Below are 24,480 nucleotides of genomic sequence, written 5' to 3'. Positions count from 1 at the left end.
TAGACCATACTCACTTTTTTACCTTAGAGCAGTAGCTCCCACCCTTTTTGGCCTTTTTGGAAATATTTATAGTCATTCAAAAAACTAAATACGATTACACTATATAAAACAACATAACACATCTAGGTAGCTCACAAAGACAAAGGATGAGGAAAATATGCGATAACATTGTTGAACATCACAATAGCGATATTATTTGCGATTATAAGCAGATATGTTGAAGCCTTTTGCGATGTGTTTATTGCGGCAGTTGATATCGCGATGATGATAAAAAAAACTATATATTGTGAAGCCCTAGATTGAAACCGTGACCATCACTGAGCTCTTTTTCTTTACTTTTAGGTTTATTGCCCTCACCCAACACATGCCATTACAGTATTTGACCACAACGATGAATGCCATTTTTTTCCGTTTACAGCAGGGAAAGAGGCTGGAGAGCAGCTCTGACGCCGTCTCCACGGTGGAGGAGCAGAACGACTCGGACTCAGCTGCGCTGATGAAGAAGCGGCGGCTGGAAAACGGCGTCTACCCATGTGACCTTTGCTCCAAAGTCTTCCAGAAGGGCAGCTCCCTGCTTAGGCACAAATATGAACACACAGGTACACAATTAAATTAATACATTTACTACTTATACTATACTAATAATACTGTATATAACCACATTTATCAAATCTTTATTTGCTCAATTAATGGCAATGTAATCATTTGAATAGTATAGTTTTTTTTTATTCAGCAGGGTTTTTGTTTTCCTTTTTATGCCCAAAGGTAGTTTTTAAGGCCGTGACTTTACATGTGACATCATCTCTTATTAAATATGTTATACTTAGTGTGATTGTAACTTTTATTGGACAGCTGGCCTGTAAAAGTACTAGCTCAGAAAGAGTTGACATCAGTATTTATCCAGATGAGACTCTTGAGGTGAATAAACTTTTGTTATCTTCACTTAGGATCACATTGGTTTTATTAAAGTCTGTTAGCAGTTAGCTGTGTGCTGCACTACTGTGCACAGGTGTGTGATGGTTCAGCCATGACATAATCCACATAAACACAAACCATACACACAAAGTCACAGGCTCTGTCTTACATACGTATGTAATACATCAGTTTTGTACAGCAGTTACCTTGCCAGACCAGATTTCCAAATTTGAAACTCTTGTTTACCTCCACTCTGAACTACTTTGTATACCTTCTCAACTGACTAAAGATGGAGAATGGTGCTTTAAAGGAATACGCCACAGTTTGTTGAAATAGGATTATTCACCGTCTCCTCTATAATTATATAGGTGGGCAAACGCATTTTTGTCTCAGTGCATGCATTGTCTTAGTCCAGCAGCACCGCTGCTAGCTTAGCTTAGCGTAGTGAATGGAATCCCTTTGTTGCCGATTAGCATGTCGTGAATAAAAGTGAGCAAACAAAAAAAAACTAATTACTTCTTGTGGCCTGCATATTCACGAGTACAAATAGCAATGCAAGTTAGGCTAGACGAGGCAGATATTGATTTGGGACTATATTGGGTGGAAGCATAGGCGAAGCACTGCTACTTGGGCGCAGAGATATCATGCAGCACCTGAAAACCCCCAACTTCCGTCAACATACCGGCGTGAATATTAGCTGGCTATTTTTCCTACAGTAGACAGTGAATGGCGATGAACATGGCGGATTGTGTGAGAGACTAAGAGGATGACTTCTCAGACAGACAAGATCCAGAACCATACCTCTACAAACCAGAGTTTTCAGAAGAGGAGCTGCATGCTTTAGAAATAGAACGACAGGAGGAGGAGGTTGCGATCGCTCAACAGCAGAGGTGTCAAAAGTATTCACATTCATTACTCAAGTAGAAGTATAGATACTAGGGTTTGAAAAGACTTCTGTAGAAGTTGAAGTATCAACTCAAGCTTTTTACTCAAGTAAAAGTGTAAAAGTACTGGTTTCAAAACTACTTAAAGTATAAAACTAAAAGTAATGCAAGGGGAAAAAAATGCCATTAAGGACAAAAGCTTAACCCCCACAGGGGCCTATAGTGCACTACTCCACCTCCACAAAAAAGGAGCACCTTGTTCAATTGTATTTGTCTGTTCTGTATGTTAAAAAATATAAAACAATAAAAAGTTGATCTAAAAAAAAAGGAGCACAAGGCGACATTAAAGAACAGCTTATGTATTGCTAAGGCCACAGGGTCAAAATTAAATGATTTATTAAAAAAATTATAACAATAACATAACAATAACTTATTTCAGGCTGAGTCTGTGTTTTTCAGACAATGGTAGCTACAGTCTGGTGTTACAATCCTCTACAGTAAAATACAGACACACTTTTACACTGTTTAGCTGTCAGCATTTTAATCGTGTTTACTCCAGCTGCTAGCTAACGGTAGGCTAACGTTACCTGCTGCCACACAAATATGCATAGATTGACCCATATTAGACCTGTACTCACACAGAGTTGCTGCGTGATATCTGCACTCGTGAAGTCATTTTCGGATTCTTTATATGAGATGCAACGTAGCCAAGTAATTATTTTTGTTTTTGTTTTTTTTGGCTCACTTTTACGCACGACATTCTAACCGGCAACAAAGGATTCCATTCACTACACTAAGCTAAGCTAGCGGCGGCGCAGCCGCACTAAGACAATGCATGCACTGAGACAAAAATAAGTTTGCCCACCTATATTAATATAGAGGAGACGGTGAATAACCCTATTTCAACAAACGGTGGCGTATTCCTTTAAGAGAGTAACCCACATGATGTCTTATAATGTTATAATATAATGTTTTATTTAGAGTGTAAATTCATAGTAGTCATTATCTCAGGATCCCCTTAAAGATAGAGTAGACCATACTCACTTTTTTACCTTAGAGCAGTAGCTCCCACCCTTTTTGGCCTTTTTGGAAATATTTATATTTATATGGCCATATTTATATTTATATGGCCATATTTGTTTTGGCCATTTTATTGCGCATATTTATACGCTTAATATCAACATCAATTAATCGTTTGACCTTAAAAGTCAGAAAATTATGTAAAAAAAAATGCTCAATCACAGTTTTCCAAAGCCCAAGATGATGATATCAAATTGTTTTTTTCATACAGCCAACATCCCAAAACCTAAAGACTTCACTTTATTATTACATTAAACAAAGAAAAGCAGCAACTCCTCATAATTTAGAAGCTGGACCTTTGGTCTTTATTTTTGAAAAATGAATTTAATTGATTCCTTATCAAAATGGTTTCTGTCAATCAACTAATCGTTTTATCAACTAATTGTTTCAGGTTTGAAAACGTTGAAAAATGTCTTGGGGGGAAAAAGAAAGAGGCTAGAGGAAAGTCTTAATTTACACAGTTTTAGCTTATCCTATTAAATCATCTCACAACCACTGTTAGATGTTTTTGTGACCCCTCGTGGGGGGCCGGATCCTTATAATAATCCATAAACTCCAAGACATCTAACAAACACTTTTAAGGTACTGGCACTTCACTTGTGTATTTCTTTGATAATACCGCTCTTCTAATACTTTAATCGGACTGTTTGAGTTCTTCTTCTGTCTGACTCTTGGTTCTGTCATCTTCAGGAAAGCGGCCCCACGAGTGCAGCATCTGCAAGAAAGCCTTCAAACACAAACACCACCTGATCGAGCACTCACGGCTGCATTCCGGTGAAAAACCCTACCAGTGCGATAAGTGCGGCAAGCGTTTCTCCCACTCGGGCTCATACTCCCAGCACATGAACCACCGCTACTCCTACTGCAAGAAGGACGGGCCAAGCTCCGGCTCGGGGCCACGTGAGGTTCAGTCGGAGCTCGGCAGCCCCCTCGGCGCCGGGCCGCAATCGGACAGCCGGACCACAACCCCTCCCTCCCAAATGGACTCAGACGAGAGGGAGAGCGAGGATGAGGACGACGAGGCCATGTGCATGGACGACATCCGGGTGGTGCAGGTGGACGACGGCGAGTGCGAGATCTACGAGGGCAACTTTGAGGAGGACGAGGACGGCGAGGAGATGGCGGAGGAAGACATGGCCGGAGAGGAAGAGGCAGACGGAGACAAGGTGGACAACGAGTTTGTTTGTGACGTGGTGGAGGTCGAGCTTGAGGACGGTCACGTGGAGGACAAAGAGACCGAGGAAATGACTGAAGAGAAGGAGGAAGCGGCAAGCACGGATACAGAGGAAGTGGCAGACTGTGAAGAAAATACGGACAAAAGCATCAGGGAGGGCTCAGACAGCGTTAAATCCACAGAGGAAGTGGTGACAAACGCCAAATAAAATGATGGAAAATCTCTTCGGGACAGCTCAAATTGCCTCGGTTATGACATTTCAAGTTAATTCAGACAAAGCTGCAGAAAAGTCAAGAAAGTCACGGCGGTTGCCTGATCTTAACGGTCCACTACTGTGTACAAAAACCCAGGTGTGCCTGAACTTGAAAAAAAAAAAAAAAAAAAGTGACTTTTTTTTCTTGTGGAAATGAAATATCAGTGTTAAAATTGTTTATAGAAGTCCAGATTTAAAGCAGAATTCACCCATCAACGTGTTAGACTTGTTACTGAGACATACCAGGTTGTTTTTGTTTGTTTGTCTGTTTTCATTTGGTCAGTGTTACTAATCTTGTTTGAAAACATTTTAACCTGTAAGATGAGAGATTTCTATACCTTTTTATTGCCAATGAAGTTTCCTAAATCAGTATTTTATTGAGTTCTACGAACAAAAACCTCTGCACTACAGTATTCCTGGTTTACCTACGGATACATGCCTCATGCATCGTATGCCCTTCAGTGTTATATACGTACACTAGCTAGCAAGATGTTGTTTGTGTTAGTGTTGGCTAGTTAGCATTACTTTAGTTTTCAGTTTGACTGTTAGCCTTAAGGAAAACAAAGTATTCTTGGGGAGGATTGTGGGCGGGATGGGGAGACGTTGGCTTCTGTACGCCATAACCAAATTTGCCCTATCAGGGAAGGTGGAGTCACAACCTTAAAGCCAGCATCAGGGGTCTGTGTTTTCATAGCCTGCACAGGTGGAGTCTCCAGGTGAAGATTGAAATGCAGGCTCCGCCTCGCCTGGCACGCGCCCATTCTTACCGAGCTTCTCCTTATTTTGGTTGACTTTAAAGTTTCAGTGTTATTAGCTTATAAATTAAGTCATACTGTACGTGAAGGACCAGGGCTGTTCCCTGCTCCACCCCAATGCCTCCAGCCTTATGCAAGACCTGTGTGCTGTTAAAAGTGCCATTGAACAGTGTTATAATTTCTTCTTTACACATGTAGCCAGTATTATGTCCCTCTGTTACCTACACGAGACCCATATTGACTAATGTTTGTCAACTTGCACAGAACAGCTCATTTGTTTCAATAGCTGAAATATGCATCCTGTGAAATTAATTTAAATATTTGCAAGGCCTAGAAAAGTATTTGGACCACTTGTTAGGGCTTCAACTATCGAGTTTGGTCATTGATTTTTATTTATTTTTGTTTTGATTAATTGATTTTTTTGTCTTTTAAATGACAATAAATAGTGTTAAACGGCCAAAAATAATTTCCCAGGGGCCAAGATGGTGCCTTTAAATGTCTTACTGTGTCTGAACACAAATTTAAAACCCAAATATATTCAGTTCACAATGATAAACTGAGAGTCCTAGCTAACACAACATTGTCCAAAGTCTTTAAATTGTAGTTGAAAAGTAAAGACCTTTTAAAGTAGAGGAACGTGTGGGAACCATTGAGAAATACAGTCCGGACTGAGCTTACGTGGTAATGAAATGCCTTGTAAACTCATTTCCCACTGATGGTAAAAGTTTTTAGAAGAAGCGATTTAATATGTCACAAATCAGTTTAAAGAAATGTTTACATAAGTGTTTAAAAACAAAGAAAGTGTTCCATTTTCTGCAGATTGAAATATTTGAAGCTTAAGACACTCTGCTTCACCTGCTTGGCTCAGAAAGAAATACAAAAAATAAACAAAACCAAGATAAATTTGAAGTAAAATGGAGACAGAAGGATTTACTGTAAAGTAAAAAATTCAGCCAAACTTGTGCACTTGTTTCGGATAGTAAAAAAGAAAAGAAAAAGCTGTCTCGCACTTCAGGTAACAAACGTTAGTGAATGTGGTCTCTGTCGATGTGTTTTCAGTTGGTTTTACCGAACAGTGTTTATAAAATTAGTCTGTTTTAATTTTTCTTTTTTTTGTGTCCTCTGTATAATTTTTCGACAATGGCAGTATTAGAACCCTTTTCACAGATTAAAAAAAAATGTACCTGTTTAGTTTTTAGAAGACTTTTTTATATTTATGTGTCTTATTTTTATATTTTCTTTTATGGTTATTTATTACACATTGTAACGTACATTACTGTAGTTTGAATTGATACAATAATATATTTTAGTATGAAAAATAACCTTAAGACGAACAAAAAACCCCAACGTGGTTCTGGGAGCTGAAGTTTGTTTTAACAAAAAAAAACGTAAAAAGATAAAACATGTATTCGTAAACATGACTTCTGTTAAGCTAAAAAAAAAGAAGAAAAAAAGACAGGAATGAAGTGAGAAATAGAAACTTGTTACATGTGCATCCGCTCTTTGCGTCGTTATGAAGCTACTGAATTCTAAAACTCTGTGATTTAAAAGCATGAGTCGCGTTTTAATGAAGGATTTTTATGAAGCCTCCCTTTTGATTTCGAAGCCAAATTCCGATGGTCCCGCCACCCTGTTTTCTGTTCTGTGCCAACTTCCATTGTACTGTCGAAGGCTGCATATCACATGGTTCTGTCCTCACCCTTTGTAAATCCACTGTCTTTTTGTATTGTTTTTATTTTAGTTTTGCTTCATTTTTATGACGCCCCATCACAATAAAATATAAGAAAGCATTTGTGAGTTGCTTGTTTTACTTCTACTTAGCCTCCTACTTTATCACTATCACTATCTACTGGGATAAAAAAATAGTGTGTGTAAGAAAAAGACTCCTAGCTGCATGTTTTATGTAAGGATAGTAGTAACTTAGAAATCTAAGCCAGAGTCACTTGTATATGACTTCATTTTGACTTACTTTTTTAATTTTGAGCATTTTTGCCTGTATTAGAGAGTTGAGCAGAACTGGGAGTGGATAACTTACCAAGACTTGAAAGCAAAAACATCCTAGTATTTGACCTAGTAACATCTTGGAGAAATAAAAAAAATAGAGTGAAAGTCAGACCTTGCATAGTTTATTTGATAATTCAATGCCAATGCATTGAAAGAATGGTCACTTACAATTTCCATATGAAGATCAGACTTGACTTGGACTTGATTCAAGACCATAAATTAGCTCTGATCAAAGCAAAAAGAACTGAGGGTGAACCACAGGCTGGATGCTGCTCAGTTTCAGCTGTTTGTGTTCTGAACTCCTATGAACTATTCATTATGACTTTATGAGAAAGTAGGATTGTCCTCACTAGCAACAACAAGAGAACATGCTATCTGTACATCACATCTCTTATTAAATTTAAAGGGGAACTATCCAGTTTTTTTTAGCTTAATTTACCTTAACTGAACAGCTTCGGAGCCATTGGAATGGATATATGACTTTCTTCAAGTTGAATGGTGGTCGTCTCGCTCCCCCCTAGTGCCTGTGAGCGGAAAAAAACCATAGACAGTATATAACAATGGACCAACAGATCCCGTTGCTCTGGACGGAGACCAGTGAAGGCTATTAGAAGCACTTTTCCGGTGATTGCTAGTTTTACTGTGCAGCCTCCAACTGAGAGAGACAACGTAAATGTGACGTGAGCAACGTGTCTGAAAGTTGTAAGTGTTCTGGTAGCTGTGCCAAGAGAAATCTCAATCATTCCCAATCTTACAGAGACGGAGAGCGTAGGTATATGTAAGGAGATAACATGGGCACAGGCTAATTATTGCTAACTAAAATGCTAGTTAACATTAGTAATTAAACCTAAACAGCTCATGTAAATCGAAACTGCCTGCGAGCTTCTCCTGTACTATACGGTAATTCCTCTACTATGTGACACAATCGTTAGCCTATTTTTACAAAAACGTCTGCTACGGAGCCATAACGTGAGGTACAAGGTAACGGAGCCTTTTATACATTGTTGTGTTTCTTTAGAAATAAACAATGGACAAATAGAGTCTTTAAATGCTTCAGATGTAAAGTTATTCGCTGTCAAGTGACGTCAAAATGAATGCTAGTCAGTGGAATAATAACGGGAGGTGATCTCTTTGTAGCATCAAAATGGCGCCATAGGAGGTTCGAGTTCTGAAGCGAAGCTTATCCCCTTGGAAAAAACACCCTTGCAACTTTCGGCTGGCCTCAGCGTCAGGAAGTATCGCGTGTTATCAGGTCTTGCAATGTAACAAATTGCTTCACGACACTGCAATGATTCAGGAACCAGCTAACAAGGTAGTGATGGAGTTTTTCACACTATGGTCATGGCTTAGCTGGCAAAAAAGAAGCAGAAAGCTAGGAAAGCATTGTCGGAGGAACAGAGAAAGAGGAAACGGCAGACTAAGTAAACATAGGAGCTGCCAAATATCTATTCCGAAGCTGTAGGGTGAGCTCTATAGAGAAACTTGCGAGCAAAAAGTGAAGAAATGGCCAAAACTGCATAACGCCCCTTTATAACTACTGTTGAAATCCCAGGACTTGCTAACTCTTGATACCCCACAAAATCATGATCTTGGAGAGACTACCGTCCAGTAATTTGCACCATATAAATGGAACAAACCGCAATGGACATTAAAGCTCAAAAATCTCATCCCATTGGATTAATTTAAACTTAATTTTGGACCTTTTAGACATAATTTGATTTTTTGTGATCTGTGTCTTATCTGTGTTCTATGTATCCTGCTGGTCCTGCTTGCAAAGGAGATCTCGATCTCATTGAGACCACGTTATTAAATAAATAATGATAGTTTTATACACAAAAGTATATTGCTCAGACATGAAAATACATAACGTGGAATCAGGTTTTGCTGAGCAGAAAACTTAAGACAACCACGAAGTGAGTAAGAGAGTACTGATTGTTGTCGTGTTTTGCATCTAAAGTAAAAAAAAGAATTACCACCGGGTGGTGCAGGAAGAACTGAAATTCTTAATGCATTGTGTTCTGCAGATTTCAGCAGATTTCAGCAGATATCAGCGCTATGAGCCATGGTTATTAATGTGTCCTCTGAGTGCTGAGGAGAATTTGGACATAAGCCAAACATAAATCTATGAAATGTAACATGACAGATAATCTGCATGGTTGATGTCAAAGGGCAAACAATATTATGTGCAGTTAGAGGAAAAATCAATGATATGATAGCAAAGAGGGGCGTAATGACAAGACAAAACTATTTCTAACCACATGTTTGAGAGCCAAGAAAATAAAAGTTACTTCTTCACTTGTGTGAGTATTCCCTCAGGTGATTAGAAAGAGCAGAAGCAACACTCTCCTGATGTCCAGGTTATGTAATGCACTTTTACCCAAAGCAAACTACTACACCATAACAGTGAGTGGTCACAATGTAAATGAAATGAACATTTTTGTTTTTCATTTGGAGGCCACAGTTCTGAGACAAAAGGGTTTTAAAGGGGGATTCGTTATATAATTGTTTTTTCCTACAAAGATGTTTAGAGATGTTCACCTTTAGCAACAACAATATATTCAGCACACTAGTCAGAGCTGTATTAACTGGCAGTTATTAAAGCTCATTTCGCGCCACTGCACTTCATGATGATGCCCACACAGAGCTATTTGTCAATATTAGTTGGGATGCTCAGAATCACATCACTCAATCAAAGCACAACCTGTCTGGCCACTGATTAGCAATACTGATGCTGACAGAGGCTGAAATAAGTTCAGTGTTATGGAAAGACACAACTCATTCATCATTCATTCATCAGAGTGCTGTCACATTTTATTGTTTGTGGGGAACAGTCATTTACATTTTGGCTTGTTGTAGCACTCTTACTAGATTTTCTACAACAATTTTGATCTATCTTGGTGCTTCAGAGTTATCTTATTATATGTTATTGAGAAAAGACCCTGAAGAATATTGATACTGATGATACTGAATATTGATTGAATGGGTTCATATACAGATTCACTCCATCCACCCAATCAATTTGTTTGACCAGAATCTCAGCTATGTACAAAAGAGAATAATAAACGATTTCCTTATTGATAATTATCATTATAATTAAAGTTTTTATAGTACCTAATTTGTACGTAGATTTGGACAACATTTAGTCTGACAAACAAATAAAAGTGCTGAGAACAAGATCTCTAGGATAAAGGAAGCTCTGGTGATTTCTCTCTTTGAAGTGCTCATATTATGTTAATTTTCAGGTACATAATTTTATTTACAGGTTGTACCAGAATAGCTTTATATGGTTACATTTTCAAAACACATATTTTTGTTGTACTGCACATTGCTGCAGCTCCTCTTTTCACCCTGTGTGTTGACCTCTCTGTTTTAGCTACCGAGTGAGGCATCTCACTTCTGTTCCATCTTTGTTGGGAGTCACACATGCGCAGTAATTAGGTAAGTATTACTACCCAGTCAGAAGCAGAGTATGTGGTTGGCATGGTTTTATGTCGGTTAACCTTATAGTTGGTTTGATTTGCATTAAGAGATGATCTGATGGAAAGTACCCCATGCCAATCTCTAGGTATGGTGAAGGGTATGTGATGATGGGGGGCTATTTTAATTCCAAAGACCAAGGGAACTTTATCAGGATGCATAGTATCCTGGATCCATGAAATAACTGGCCTTTAAAAATAAAAATCTGTCTGCCTCTATGGGAATTTAACATAGGGTTGTACTGACTTTTGTTGCCAGCGGTTTAGACATTAATGGCTGTGTGTTGAGTTATTTTGAGGGGACAGTACATTTACACTGTTATACAAGCTGTACACTTAATACTTTACATTGTAGCAAAGTGTAATTTCTTCAGTGTTGTCCCATTAAAAGATATAATGAAATATTTACTAAAATGTGAGGGGTGTACTCACTTTTGTGAGATACTGTAACATGCACAAACAAGATATATAACACTATAAAGGAAAAGGAAAAGCCAAAAAGCATAATAAGAACACTTTAAGACTCATGCAGTGGAAGAGAAACAACAACATTCAAATGCATGAACAAACATCATCATGAGCAGTGAAGTAGACACAGGAAGGAGCACCACCTATGTTTGACTTTCTTTAGAAAGTCAAACTACCACCCATAATATTTGATTGGCAGCTGATCTCTGTGCAGTGAGGACATTACAAGAAAATCAGCTCTTAGCAACAATGATGGACACAAAAGAAGTTTAACACTGTCCCTTATATCAGTTGTTCCCAAAGTAGGGGTCTCTGAGGTTGTTCCAAGATTTAAAGTTTAGTAACTTTTGGATTCTGAGTGGATCCAAACGTCTCCTCCAAGCAAAGTAAAATACAAGTTTCACTAAACTTCTCACTATAATTCCATCCATAAGTACCACATTGACTATTTTGGTCATGGGTTTTTTACACTAACCCCCACTTTCCGGCTGTGTTCTGGTTTTGTTCCGTCCTCCGCCATGCGCCATACCACACCGGGAGCGTCTCAGAAGCGGAACGTCTTGCTGCCCAACTCGCAGAATATATTGTATATACAAGTACTTAACAGAACAATCCTGTGTTTATTAAGATAGTATCTACCTTCCACTCCAAGCCCTCATGTAATTTAATTCCTTCTCTTTTCTGGCGTTCTCCTGATAAAAAAGATTTGTGATGTCTATTATGTTTTTCCACCTCCAAGATGAATTTCTCGTTGTCTGTGATGTTGTAAAAGAAACATATACAATATTGGGAGGTGTCTTTTGCTAAATTGACTGGATGCTCTTGCTGTTTCACCTCCTGCCCAGCTGTCCGAACGCCCTGCGGCTTGCGTGAAAATAGACCTGACGCATGCCAACAAACATTACCGAAGGATTGGCCAGGCTGTTTACTATCTCAACACAACCACTGTGCAGACACATGACAGAAACAGCAAGTTTGGATTATCTCATATATGGAATCATGCAATTTAACTTTGGCAAAACAACGTGTAGGCCAGTGGTTCTCAAACTTTTTCGGTCATTCCCCACTTTGGACAAGGTGGAATTTTCAATATATATTTAACTTAAGGACAATGTTGAATGCAGGACTAGCAACTGACAAGTAATTTGTAACTTTACAACACAGTTTTTTCTACTTTGACTGAAATACATGATGTGAGTAAGTCTTCCACCTCTGGAGATCACCAACAACAGTCGTGCATGAATAGCTGCAGCTGTGTTTAACACTGAAAACACACAGCTCAGTACAGCATTTACTCAGGGCTCTTAAGTTTTAAGGACAGGCTGTGACAACTTTTGTTGAGGAAGTAACCTCCTTAAATGTGCATATGACAGTTATTCACCTCAATGATAAATTCATTAATTTTAATGAATTAATACACCCCTGGACTGTAATATTTCAGATGTGTTTTGAGCAAGATTTCTAATGTTCAAAACTTTGGGCACATTCAAAATATATCTGTGTTCTCTGAGATTTGGAGGAGTCGTGATATTTTGAGAAAAATAAAGTACCTAAAAAAACCTATAAAATAATCTACCTGCACCATAGTCTGCTGTGCATTACGTGATTGCTGTGCTGATACGGTAGATCTCAGACCTTCTGACAGACTCAGAGCCCTGTTTGGGAACGTTTAGGGAAGTGTCTGTACGCTGCTCTATGCTTTTTTCTCATTGGTTGTTGCGTTAAATCTTACCCAGATACAAAAGTGCTATTTTCTGATTGGCTATTGTATATGTATAGCCCCTTTCTATTTTTTTGATTGGCTGATAAGTGGCAGGCTTGACTAAGAGCTCCAGGGGAGACACCCTTGATTCCTGTCAGTTCCATAGTGAGAGCGGCTCGCCAGAAAACTCCTGGGCGCTGCAGAATATTAAATATGTTATAAATAGTTTTTCCGCGTGAGAAATACAATGTGTGACGGGAGTGCGTGACAGTCACGCTCAATGTGTGACACTTGAGAGCCCTGGTTTACTTACAGCTCCGCTACAGTAGCAGCGAACCTTTAACGTTACCTGCCGGTCACATCGTCTCTAAACAGTCCGCTCACAGTGAAGTCCTGCACGGATCAACAGATGTTAGAATCCGGCGGCTGCTCGCTCCGTTTGTTATAAGACGCACCGAGCAGATTAATGGAGCGGTTTTTGACTAGCTAATAATCCGTTAGCCTGTTACCATGAGCTTTGTCTGAAGGCGCCGAGTGGCCAGCCAGGCTCGACACACCGACACATTCCGCACATCCTCCGATCAGTTTAACCGCTATTTTGTTACGGTATGAGCCTAATCCTAGGGAAGGCAAAAAATATAAGACCTTTGTAACAAAATCCAAGACTTTGCATACCAAATTCAAGGCTTTTAAGGCCTTAATTTGAGACGATTAAATGTAAGACTTTTTCAATGCTTTTAAGACCCCGCGGGTACCCTGACACACACACACACACACACACACACACACACACACACACACACACACACACACACACACACCTAGACTCACACACACACACACACACACACACACACACACACACACACACACACTCTCTAGTCGAGTGCGCGGTCTTGCTCCAGATTCCGGGAGATTTGATCTCATTTGCGGGCGTCAAGGAGCCGCTATCCATATGTGGGAGACTCACGGAACTTCCTGGACAGTTGGGATTTCTGGATAAAGATATAAAGGCATAAAAAGGAAATTTACTCCAGTTTGACGCGCCCCACTTGTCACGTCTCTATTCCCCACCAGTGGGGCGCGCCCCACACTTTGAGAACCGCTGGTGTAGGCTAAATTGTTGAACTGGCCTGTAGAGAGCTTACGTAAGCTCTCTATAGGTCGCTCTGCAATGTATGGTACGTTACGTATTGGAATATAAAGTTACCATCCCCAGCTTCACGGTTATGAAATGTTGGACAGTAAGATGATTACCACTTTGTTAATAACTGATATGCAGCCATAATATGTATTGTACAGAAGAGTTGTTGCAGTAACGTTTAGCCAACAAACGATGACTGTGACCTGGATACAGACAGCCGCGAGGTCGCAGTCTTTTTAGTGGTTGTTGCAGTAACGTTTAGCCAACAAACGATGACTGTGACCTGGGTACAAACAAGTGCGAGGTTGTGCTGTTTTTATAAGTTGTTGCAGTAACGTTTAGCCGACAAACGATGACTGTGACCTGGTTACAGATGGCCGGAGGTTGAGCTCTTTTAAGCGGTTGTTGCAATAACGTTTAGCCAAGAAAGGGGTCGCTGTCAGTCAGGTACAGAGCACCGTGAGGTCACAGTCTTTTAAGCGGTTGTTGCAGTAACGTTTAGCTAACAAAAGATGACTGTCACCTGGTACAGAGCATTATGAGAGCACAGAATTCTATGATCGTCAACATAGCCAGTATCTAGCTATTCTGTGGAATAATGTCTTGCATGTAGTTAACATTGACATTGTGAGACATTGGGTTCAGCGTTCTCAACCTGGCAACCCCGTGAACTTCGAGTCTGGGGAGGAGGGGCCGGTGGAGACAACTCTATTGAGTATTTTGAATTCGGACTGCAGTAACAATTTTACACGCTAGCTGTCAGTATTACATATTGAACTTTTAAATAACTTCTGTCTATTTGAGTTTACAGAACTCTGCAGTGTTTCCAGAACAATAATATAGCAAAAGTCCAGCATAGAGAGGCTCAGTGAATGTGGTCTGGAATCTGTGAAGGAGAGTCATGGTTTCAGAGACGCTATAGAAGGACAGAATACCTGTACTATGATCCAGGTACTACTCAGGACTCTCTCTACTCAGGACCTGCCACCATCCAGTGAATCTTTCTGGGTGACTAGAATGAGACTGTTCTTTTGTCATTACTGTTGCTTTTCTGTTCCCCTCTGATAATAACAAACCTGTGTATGCTATGAACTCACACTGGATCCAAATCCAGTGTGAGTTCACAGGAATATTTCAAGAATTCAGCTCTGGTCGTGGGCTCTGGTTGTGAATTTGGCGGTAAAACATCCACTTCAGTCACAGTCAGTGAGACGTTTGTCAACCTCTCTCTCAGAACGTCCTGTAGTTTATCTCGGACTTCTGACACAGCTGCTGTCACATCATCAAAGTAACGCAAAGGACGGATATCGATGCTGGATGAGACTATAGATTGACTGAGTGCTGAAAATGAGGGGTAGTTGTGTAGAAACTGGTTGTGATCCTCTGTGTGTGAGAGCTTCTTCAGCTCAGCGTCTTTCCTCTTCAGCTCAGTGATCTCCTTCTCCAGCTTGTCCTGAAGCTCTTTGACTCGACTCTCTTCACTTTTCTGCTGGGATCTGACATGCTGCTTCACATCAAAGTTTCTTTTCTCCATGAGACGGATCAGCTCAGTGAAGATCTTCTCACTGTCCTGCACTGCTTCATCAGCAGAGTCATTGATAGCCTCCACCTCCTGTTGAAGCAGCGTCACATCTTTCTCTCTGTCCTGGATTCTCTGCTCGATGTGTAGTCGACTCCCCTCGAGCTCTCTCTGCCGCTCAGCTCTCTCTGCTGCAGCTGAGACTGTGTCGTGGCCTTCATGTTCATCCACAGAGCAGAGATAACAGACAGAATGCTGATCAGTACGGCGGAACATCTTCATCACCTCAAGCTTCTTGGAGGGCTCCACCAGCTTTTGTTTTTCAAATACAGGTAATTCAAAATGAGGCTGAAGGTGTTTCTCACAATAAGAGGCCAGACAGACAAGACAGGACTTGAGGGCTTTCAGTTTTCTCCTAGTACAGACATCACAGGCCACATCTTCAGATCCAGCAGAGCAGTGAGCAGCAGGAGCAGCTTGAAGTCTAGTCTTCTTCACTTCCTCCAGTACAACTGCTAACACAGTGTTTTTCAGCAGGACAGGCCTCGGTGTGAAGCTCTGCTCGCACTGAGGGCAGCTGTAGATTTTCTTCTCATCTTCTTTATCCCAGAAGTTTTTAATACAGTTCATGCAGTAGCTGTGTCCACAGGCCGTAATCACCGGATCTTTCAGTAGATCCATACAGATGGAACAAGAGGTTTCCTGGTCCAGCTGAACTCCATTTCACCTCTCACTGAAGAGTTTCACTTCCTCAGAACTGAAAGTAATGTGAGCTCTGATCAAAACAACATGTGCTAAAGGGGAGGGAACAAGGACCTATATGGAGAGACCAGAGCTTGCTGTGTTTGAGAGCAGGAGGAGGAGGAGGAGGGGTTATCAAGCTTTGCTTCATTCCAGAGACATAAATCACTGCTGTAAAAGTAAGGGAATCCTCAAATAGTTTTGTATTATTTGATGAACTTCTTCAAGTATTTTTCCCATTTTCTAATTATTCATACAAAAGCATCAACGTTAACCCAAACACACTTTAGTGAACCTAAACATTAGCAACTGGAGGCTCAAGAAGTTAATGAAGACTTAAAAGGAACCCCGACAAGAACGACATGTTGGCCATCCATCCATCCATCCATCTTCGTCCGCTTATCCGGTGTCGGGTCGCGGGGGGAGCAGCTCCAGCAGGGGACCCCAAACTTCCCTTTCCCGAGCAACATTAACCAGCTCCGACTGGGGGATCCCGAGGCGTTCCCAGGCCAGGTTGGAGATATAATCCCTCCACCTAGTCCTGGGTCTTCCCCGAGGCCTCCTCCCAGCTGGACGTGCCTGGAACACCTCCCTAGGGAGGCGCCCAGGGGGCATCCTTACCAGATGCCCGAACCACCTCAACTGGCTCCTTTCGACGCAAAGGAGCAGCGGCTCTACTCCGAGCTCCTCACGGATGACTGAGCTTCTCACCCTATCTCTAAGGGAGACGCCAGCCACCCTCCTGAGGAAACCCATTTCGCCGCTTGTACCCTGGATCTCGTTCTTTCGGTCATGACCCAGCCTTCATGACCATAGGTGAGGGTAGGAACGAAAACTGACCGGTAGATCGAGAGCTTTGCCTTCTGGCTCAGCTCTCTTTTCGTCACAACGGTGCGATAGATTGAATGCAATACCGCACCCGCTGCGCCCGATTCTCCGACCAATCTCCCGCTCCATTGTCCCCTCACTCGCGAACAAAACCCCAAGGTACTTGAACTCCTTCACTTGGGGTAAGGACTCATTCCCTACCTGGAGAAGGCATTCCATCGGTTTCCTGCTGAGAACCATGGCCTCCGATTTAGAGGTGCTGATCCTCATCCCAACCGCTTCACACTCGGTTGCGAACCGATCCAGTGAGTGCTGAAGGTCGCAGGCCGATGATGCCATCAGGACCACATCATCTGCAAAGAGCAGCGATGAGATCCCCAGCCCACCAAACTGCAACCCCTCCCCACCCCGACTACGCCTCGATATCCTGTCCATAAATATTACAAACAGGATTGTTGGCCTTATAAGATTAATGTGGGCGTCAGCTATAAAAAGATGCTACAAAAACACTCCAAATGTTTGTTTTTTTTTGTTAAAAAATGCAGAAAATATGTTCCCTCGTAGGCCGTCATGGTTATTTACGTCGCAATGCATTCTGGGGTAGTGACGTGTATTGGTTGTGTACCCACGTACCGGCTATTGACAGTACAGTAACAGCGAGATGAACACGTCTGCCGTTCAGCCTTTTCAGTTTGACCGTAGGCTTAAAGGACGAACCATGGGGTTAATAACAGATGTGTACCCACTCTGTCGTTCTCTGGGACAGGTTTTCATGCTAATTGATTGTGTTTGGAGCTTCAACGAAGCTAGCGTGGACCGCTGGTTAACATAGCTAACAATGCTAGCTTGTATTCGGGGCACAGGGAAAGTAAAAACTAATTCGCTATTTATACCACAAAAAAGGCTCAAAATATCACCAAACTTCAACGGTAGCATACATGTTAACCGATGCACTGAGAACTTTGTAAGTGTACAGACGAAGAGCTGCGGGAGCTCCGTGAAAGGGCTACGAGAGAGAGAGCCATGCCACAACAGAGCCTCGTACTTCGGGAAACCAGTCATGACTTACAGCTGGCGATGCCAACTAAAATCAAAAGCAATTTGCACAATATATCTGAAATAATCGCACCGATATAAACATAACTTGTCTAGCTAGCTAGTTTACTTACTCAGTGGATAACTGTCCATCTTGTCCCTCCGGTCTAGGTCGCAGTATCCAATTTTTTTTTGGGACTTGGAAAAAAGTTTCCCTGTTCATCAGAGAGGGGGAATCTTCAGACAAAACACTGCATGGGTGTTGTGACGCAACAGGTCCCACTCCGTGCAACATAGACGAAGCTAGCGCGGACCGGTTAACTTAGCTAACAACGCTAGCTAGTATTCGGGGCACAGGGAAATTAAAAACAAATCGCTATTTATACCACAAAAAAGGCTCAAAATATCACCAAACTTCAACGGTAGCATAGTGAGGGTCCCTACATGTTAACCGAAGCACTGAGAACTTTGTAAGTGTACAGACGAAGAGCTGCGGGAGCTCCGTGAAAGGGCTACGAGTCAATGCCGCAACACAGCCTCGTACTTCGGGAAACTGGTGGTGTACCTGCGGACATTGTGAAGCTATGGCCACCGGACAGGAGCGTCTATGTTGCACGGAGTGGGACCTGTTGCGTCACAACACCCATGCAGTGTTTTGTCTGAAGATTCCCCCTCTCTGATGAACAGGGAAACTTTTTTCCAAGTCCCAAAAAAAAATTGGATACTGCGACCTAGACCGGAGGGACAAGATGGACAGTTATCCACTGAGTAAGTAAACTAGCTAGCTAGACAAGTTATGTTTATATCGGTGCGATTATTTCAGATATATTGTGCAAATTGCTTTTGATTTTAGTTGGCATCGCCAGCTGTAAGTCATGACTGGTTTTTCCGGCACGAGGCTCTGTTGTGGCATGGCTCTCTCTCTCGTAGCCCTTTCACGGAGCTCCCGCAGCTCTTCGTCTGTACACTTACAAAGTTCTCAGTGCATCGGTTAACATGTATGCTACCGTTGAAGTTTGGTGATATTTTGAGCCTTTTTTGTGGTATAAATAGCGAATTAGTTTTTACTTTCCCTGTGCCCCGAATACAAGCTAGCGTTGTTAGCTATGTTAACCAGCGGTCCGCGCTAGCTTCGTTGAAGCTCCAAACACAATCAATTAGCATGAAAACCTGTCCCAGAGAACGACAGGGTGGGTACACATCTGTTATTAACCCCATGGTTCGTCCTTTAAGCCTACGGTCAAACTGAAAAGGCTGAACGGCAGACGTGTTCATCTCGCTGTTACTGTACTGTCAATAGCCGGTACGTGGGTACACAACCAATACACGTCACTACCCCAGAATGCATTGCGACGTATATTATAATAATATATACGTCGCAATGCATTATAACACCTTGGGGCGCCAGCCCAGTATCGCGCCCCGCTTTGGCAGCTCCTTCCCGCGTGTTGCAGTTCCTTTGTCGGCGTGACCCGTGTGTGACAGAAAACACAGGACTTTCACCCCGTTCTTTTTTTTTCCTAACCCCAACCGTCTTGTTATTGTGGCGTTTCATTTCCCCGTTGTGGTGTTTCATTTCCCCGTTGTTGTGTGCCCCTGCGCGGGTCGCGAGTGGCGGCCCGTCCCGTTGTTTTAGCCGGCGTGTGGCGCCTCGTTTCCCCGATCGCGAGTGGCGGCCCGTCCCGTTGTTTTGGCCGGCGCCTCATTTCCCCGTTGTTGCGTCCCCCAGAGCAGCAGGTTCGAAAAGCGTGACCTGTACACGTTCAAAAGTCGTTACGTAACCTGTCCACGACTTAATAGATTACAATAACGTGACTATATAACGACCTGGCGTGAGACCGGGTTGTGGGGCGCACACCGGTACGCTCTCTTCTCGTTATAAATACGGACGTGCGTTACGTTATGCGGTCGTGCACGAGCCTCACGCTCCTCCCAAGGTCGTCCCATATTTGTCCTAATAAGGTCCATGTTCATCAATCAATGAATATTCCAGCCTTGAAAGGAGCCCTTGATCACCAATCACGAAACGGAAAAATGGGGGAAAAACACGATTCAGTGATTGTGAGATCAATGTGCTCCTAACAGAGGTAGAACGTCGAAACAAAATCCTGTTTGGAAGGCGTAACCCTTGTGTAGTGTTCATATTGTTGTTACACAGCCTTAATACTTAACAGATTTAGCTAAATTACCAATGATATATACATCATTTATGGTTCATATTTGCCATTTACCCCTATGAGATCACATTTATGATCATATGTATATATATATCATACGTTTTTTGTGAGAAAGGAAATTCAATTATTAAAAAGGTAAAAAATAGAAACAAGATTTTGTATCATTATTGGGGCAAAACAGGTGAAAGTGCTTGAAATGTGACAATTTGGTAACTTGTATGGTAACTGTGTGGGAATAGCAGGTGCAGAAAGACAACATTCACACACAGACATCTACAATCAGACACGACCACATAAAGACGCACACACACACACACACACACACACACAAACACACACCCACACACACACACACACACACACACACACACACACACACACACACAGAGATACACATCAAACAAACAACGCATTTCCCGGGGAGAGGCAGGGGAGAGCAGCGGAGGAAAAGCGCATTTCCTCGGCTGCACGGTGTGGGAGGATCCCCTGCCTCTCCCCGTTGCTGGCCTCGCCGGGCCCCGCGACCGGCTCTGAGTCGGTTTAGCAAGAACGGGATTGTTGGGTTCAGGAAAACAAAAACTGGGTTAGGTTCGGAAAATGGCATACCATCGGAGTTCACTAAAACGCAGTCTACAAAACCTTGGGAGCATTACGCACGATCAAACGTGTGGTCAAAAGTTTGCGGAAAACTGGGAACATTTTTACGCATGGAAATTCTTTATAAATCCCGACTATTGCGAGGAATGTTGCGACGACAAATTTCACCCTGCTTCACGCAACTTTTTCTTGCGTAACAGGTTTTATAAATGAGGCCCCTGGTCACTTGACCCCAAAGAAAATCTGATTTGGGGCACTTTTGCCTGCAGTCTAAACAGCCTAAATAAACAAACACAAACTACATAAATCAATTAGTGTCTTAGTATAAATTCCCCCCCCCAAAAAACTAAACAAGAGAAAAGCAATCATTACTTTACTTAATAGCTAGCAGCAGTTTCACACCTTTTACACTTTGTGTTATCATTATAAATCTAACTGTATCTGCCTAAAAACATATTCTCAACTAAAACTGCAGACAAAGTGAGTTGAGGTGTTTGAACCTGAACTACATCCCTGGTTAGCAGGATGATGGCGCCCTCTTGTGTTGTGCATCAGTTTTTGCATTTCACTTGAGTTCCCTGAGCAGCTCCTTCAGCAGCAGACTGCTGAACCCTCAGTGCAGAAGGAGTGCTACCACAGCTGCTTTACTCCAGCATCAGTCAGACTCTTCACCACAACATCATGCTCTAGCACTGCTAGCTATTCTGCAACATGAGCCAACACCTACACAGTATTCTGCACTATGTATACTTATTTATTTATTACTTGGTGTCGCCTTTTACTGTGACCTGTGCAATATGCCGTTTCCTAGTCATCTGTATCTAAAATATGTGTTTAAAGTGTATATATATTAGGGGAAAGCGGGGTATGTTGTCACACTTTTCACACTGTCTAACATTTACTGAGCACCATACATCACAATAGTATAAATGGCATACCAAATGAAAGAAGGAAGTCTTGGGAACATATGTTGTATTCATAACATTTTCATATCTCTTTTGGACGACTGTTTGAAAATGGCTCCAAACAGACGAGGCAGAAGCACTCTTCATCATCTGATGATAACTCTTGTATAATGTTTCATCTTTTAGCTGCCTTGTTCTTTGTAGGTCAAGATTTTGACTCACCCACAACTTATTTTTTTCTATTCTTATTATATATTTTTTGATATTTTTCTAATTAATGTGTATTTTCTTATCTGTTGTATTACATTTGACCTGTTGTTACAAGGGGATTTCCCCAGTGTGGGATCAGTAAGGTAAATCTTACCTTACCTTAATTTCCCACTTTCAATTATCTACTTTTGTGTTACATTTGTGACAAAAAAATGTCAGTTTCAGAATATCATCGTGATCCAAAGCAGCATTTCAAGATTCACATATATCCATTTCCTGATTTTCAGACTGGACCTGACATAGGCTGCACATTTTCCATTAGTTGTTGATTTATAAATGATTAAATCGTAAAAGCTGAGTGGCTCACTGGGTGAGGACTGAGAACGACTGAGAAGACTACGGCTAATATCTCCAGCAACCGTAATGACTTCAACTGAGACTGAACATGCTGCTGCTTTCAGACGTCGGGTCCTTCTGATGTTGATTCTGATTTACTGAATGCAGTATTTCATACGGATATTATCAGGATGTAAAATGACTCCTAAAGTTCTTCTGTACCGGAAAAGGTGGAGTAACTGTTACGCTGGGAACAGAACAGACTCAAACGCAGAGCTCACAAAAAACAGGTTTATTGAAAATAAGGGGAAAAGGGGAGTGGGGAGGCAGACACCAGGAATAGGGAAGCAGCAACGGGGAGGATGAATCAAAATGTATTTATATAGCACTTTACAGCAACCAGCTATGCAAGTGCTTAACATCAGAAACCAAGAGTTAAAAACCATACAATACTTTCATACAATAGAAAGAATGAACATAGAAAACAGTAAAATCAGAATATGTTGCAAAGAAACAGAAAAATGAAATTGTCACACCACTGCTACGTATTAAAAGCCAGACTAAACAGGTACGTTTTGAGTTTGGACCTAAAAAGAGCTACATCTGCGATAGTGCGAATATCAGGGGGTAACTTGTTCCAGATTCTCTGGGCAGCAACTGCAAAAGCCTGATCACCCCATCGTTTATACCTTGACCTTGGCACTTCTAAAACTCGCTGATTTGAAGAACTCAATGACCAGTTGTGCTCCCGCAAAGTTAAAATTTCAGACAAATACTCTGGGGCCAGACCATTTAAGGCCTTGAAAGCAAACAATAAAATCTTTAAATCTATTCTAAAACACACAGGGAGCCAGTGTAGAGTGTAGAGAACGGGAGTGATATGTGCACGTCTATGTATTTGTTAAAAAGCGAGTAGCAGCATTTTGCACAAGTTGAAGATGTATGGTGGCCCTGAAGTGCAAATCACAAATAGAAAAACGCAACAGCAAATCATAAAACACAATGGCAAATAGGAAAACAAAACGGCAAATAGGAAAACACATCAGCAAATATGAAAACACTTCAACAAATCATAAAACACAATGGCAAATAGCAGGGCTGGACTGGGACAAAAAATTGGCCCTGGCATTTTTGGCTCAGGCGGCCCACACCCATCGTCATTGGTCAGACACATTCCCTGCATACAGTCCTCTTAAAATATGCGTGCATTCTATGATATGAGTTGGCTAGTTGTTCTGCGTTCATTTGATTGTTTTGGAGCCTTCAAGAGGGGTCTCAAGACTAATCTGTTGATCTTACACTTACTAATTAATTCATTCTTAGAGTTATGATTTGTATATTTATGGTATTTTTATTATTTTGTATTATAGATATTTAATATTGAATTGCCATTATTGTTATTATTACTATTTTGCTTAATATTGGCTTAGAACTTTAAAAACAGTTTACTGTTAATTTTAACTATTGTAAGATTCATATTTTGTGGCTTTGGACAAAGTGTCTGCTAAATACAATAACCATAACCCTTCCCAAAAGCTAAAATAAAGCTGAGAGTAGTATATGCCCCGGAAAAGAGCTAATTAAGCCATTCAAGTAACACTGATGCTTGTATCAACACTGACTTTATAGATCACACAGACTTTTCAGCTACCCAACAGACCAACCGCTAGCATTTTCAATGTAAGCTTAAGCAGTTAGGTTACTTGACAGCCACTTGTTACTTGTTAGCCACTAACTGTATGTTACAGCCAAACTGCATGTTGTCGTTTTTTTCATTTTAAATTTTTCAGGACAATGCACATTTGATGAACATGTACAACAGTACACGTAAAAAATGCCAGATTATAGCCCAAGGGCTAATTTCCATCTGCAGTCCATTAAGCAAGTTAAAGTTACAATAAAAAGCACAAAAGGAATACAACAATAAACAAACAAATAAAACAAAGAGAAACAGAGTGGCCGGAGTGGGACATTCCCTTATAATTGGGGATAGTGTGTTCCATAATGCATGACCTTTAATTGATAGTGCATTATGGCTGAAGGAGGTTTTTCTAAAAGGAACCTCACAGTCCCTGTTTACAACAGCTCTAGTGATCCGAGTCTGTCTGTATTTAATAAACTCTAACAGAGGGGGTGGTGCCAAGCCATGTAGTACTTTATAAACTAAGCATACTGAAGAAAATTTACAAAAATGATCAAAACTCAGTAAGTTATATTTCTCTAAGATCTTACAATGATGATAAGAGAAAGTTTTTTTTTTATCTAAAGTTTTGAGTG

At 41.2% G+C, this 24,480-nt stretch overlaps 1 protein-coding gene and 1 long non-coding RNA gene across 2 annotated transcripts in view; one reads left to right on the top strand and one right to left on the bottom strand.

Annotated features, from left to right (window-relative positions):
• Window positions 1–6,838, top strand: part of zeb1a (zinc finger E-box binding homeobox 1a) — a 98,038-nt gene extending 91,200 nt beyond the window's left edge. The window contains exons 7-8 of the mRNA XM_028592641.1: window positions 419–599; window positions 3,570–6,838. Coding sequence (XP_028448442.1) covers window positions 419–599; window positions 3,570–4,261 — 873 coding nt within the window. The 3' untranslated portion in view covers window positions 4,262–6,838. The remainder of the gene's footprint in view (window positions 1–418; window positions 600–3,569) is intronic.
• LOC114564942 (uncharacterized) lies at window positions 332–18,331 on the bottom strand. Its single transcript, XR_003693863.1, has 3 exons — window positions 18,113–18,331; window positions 7,505–7,589; window positions 332–571 (listed from the first exon to the last, which is right to left on the bottom strand). It is a non-coding gene; the product is annotated as an uncharacterized LOC114564942 (long non-coding RNA).
• Window positions 18,332–24,480: the final 6,149 nt, after the last annotated feature.

Source organism: Perca flavescens, chromosome 12, assembly GCF_004354835.1.
Source record: "Perca flavescens isolate YP-PL-M2 chromosome 12, PFLA_1.0, whole genome shotgun sequence".
In the NCBI taxonomy this organism is placed as follows: Eukaryota; Metazoa; Chordata; class Actinopteri; order Perciformes; family Percidae; genus Perca; species Perca flavescens.
The sequence above is the reverse complement of the archived record's forward strand: the minus strand, read 5'-3'. Positions and strand labels throughout refer to the sequence as shown.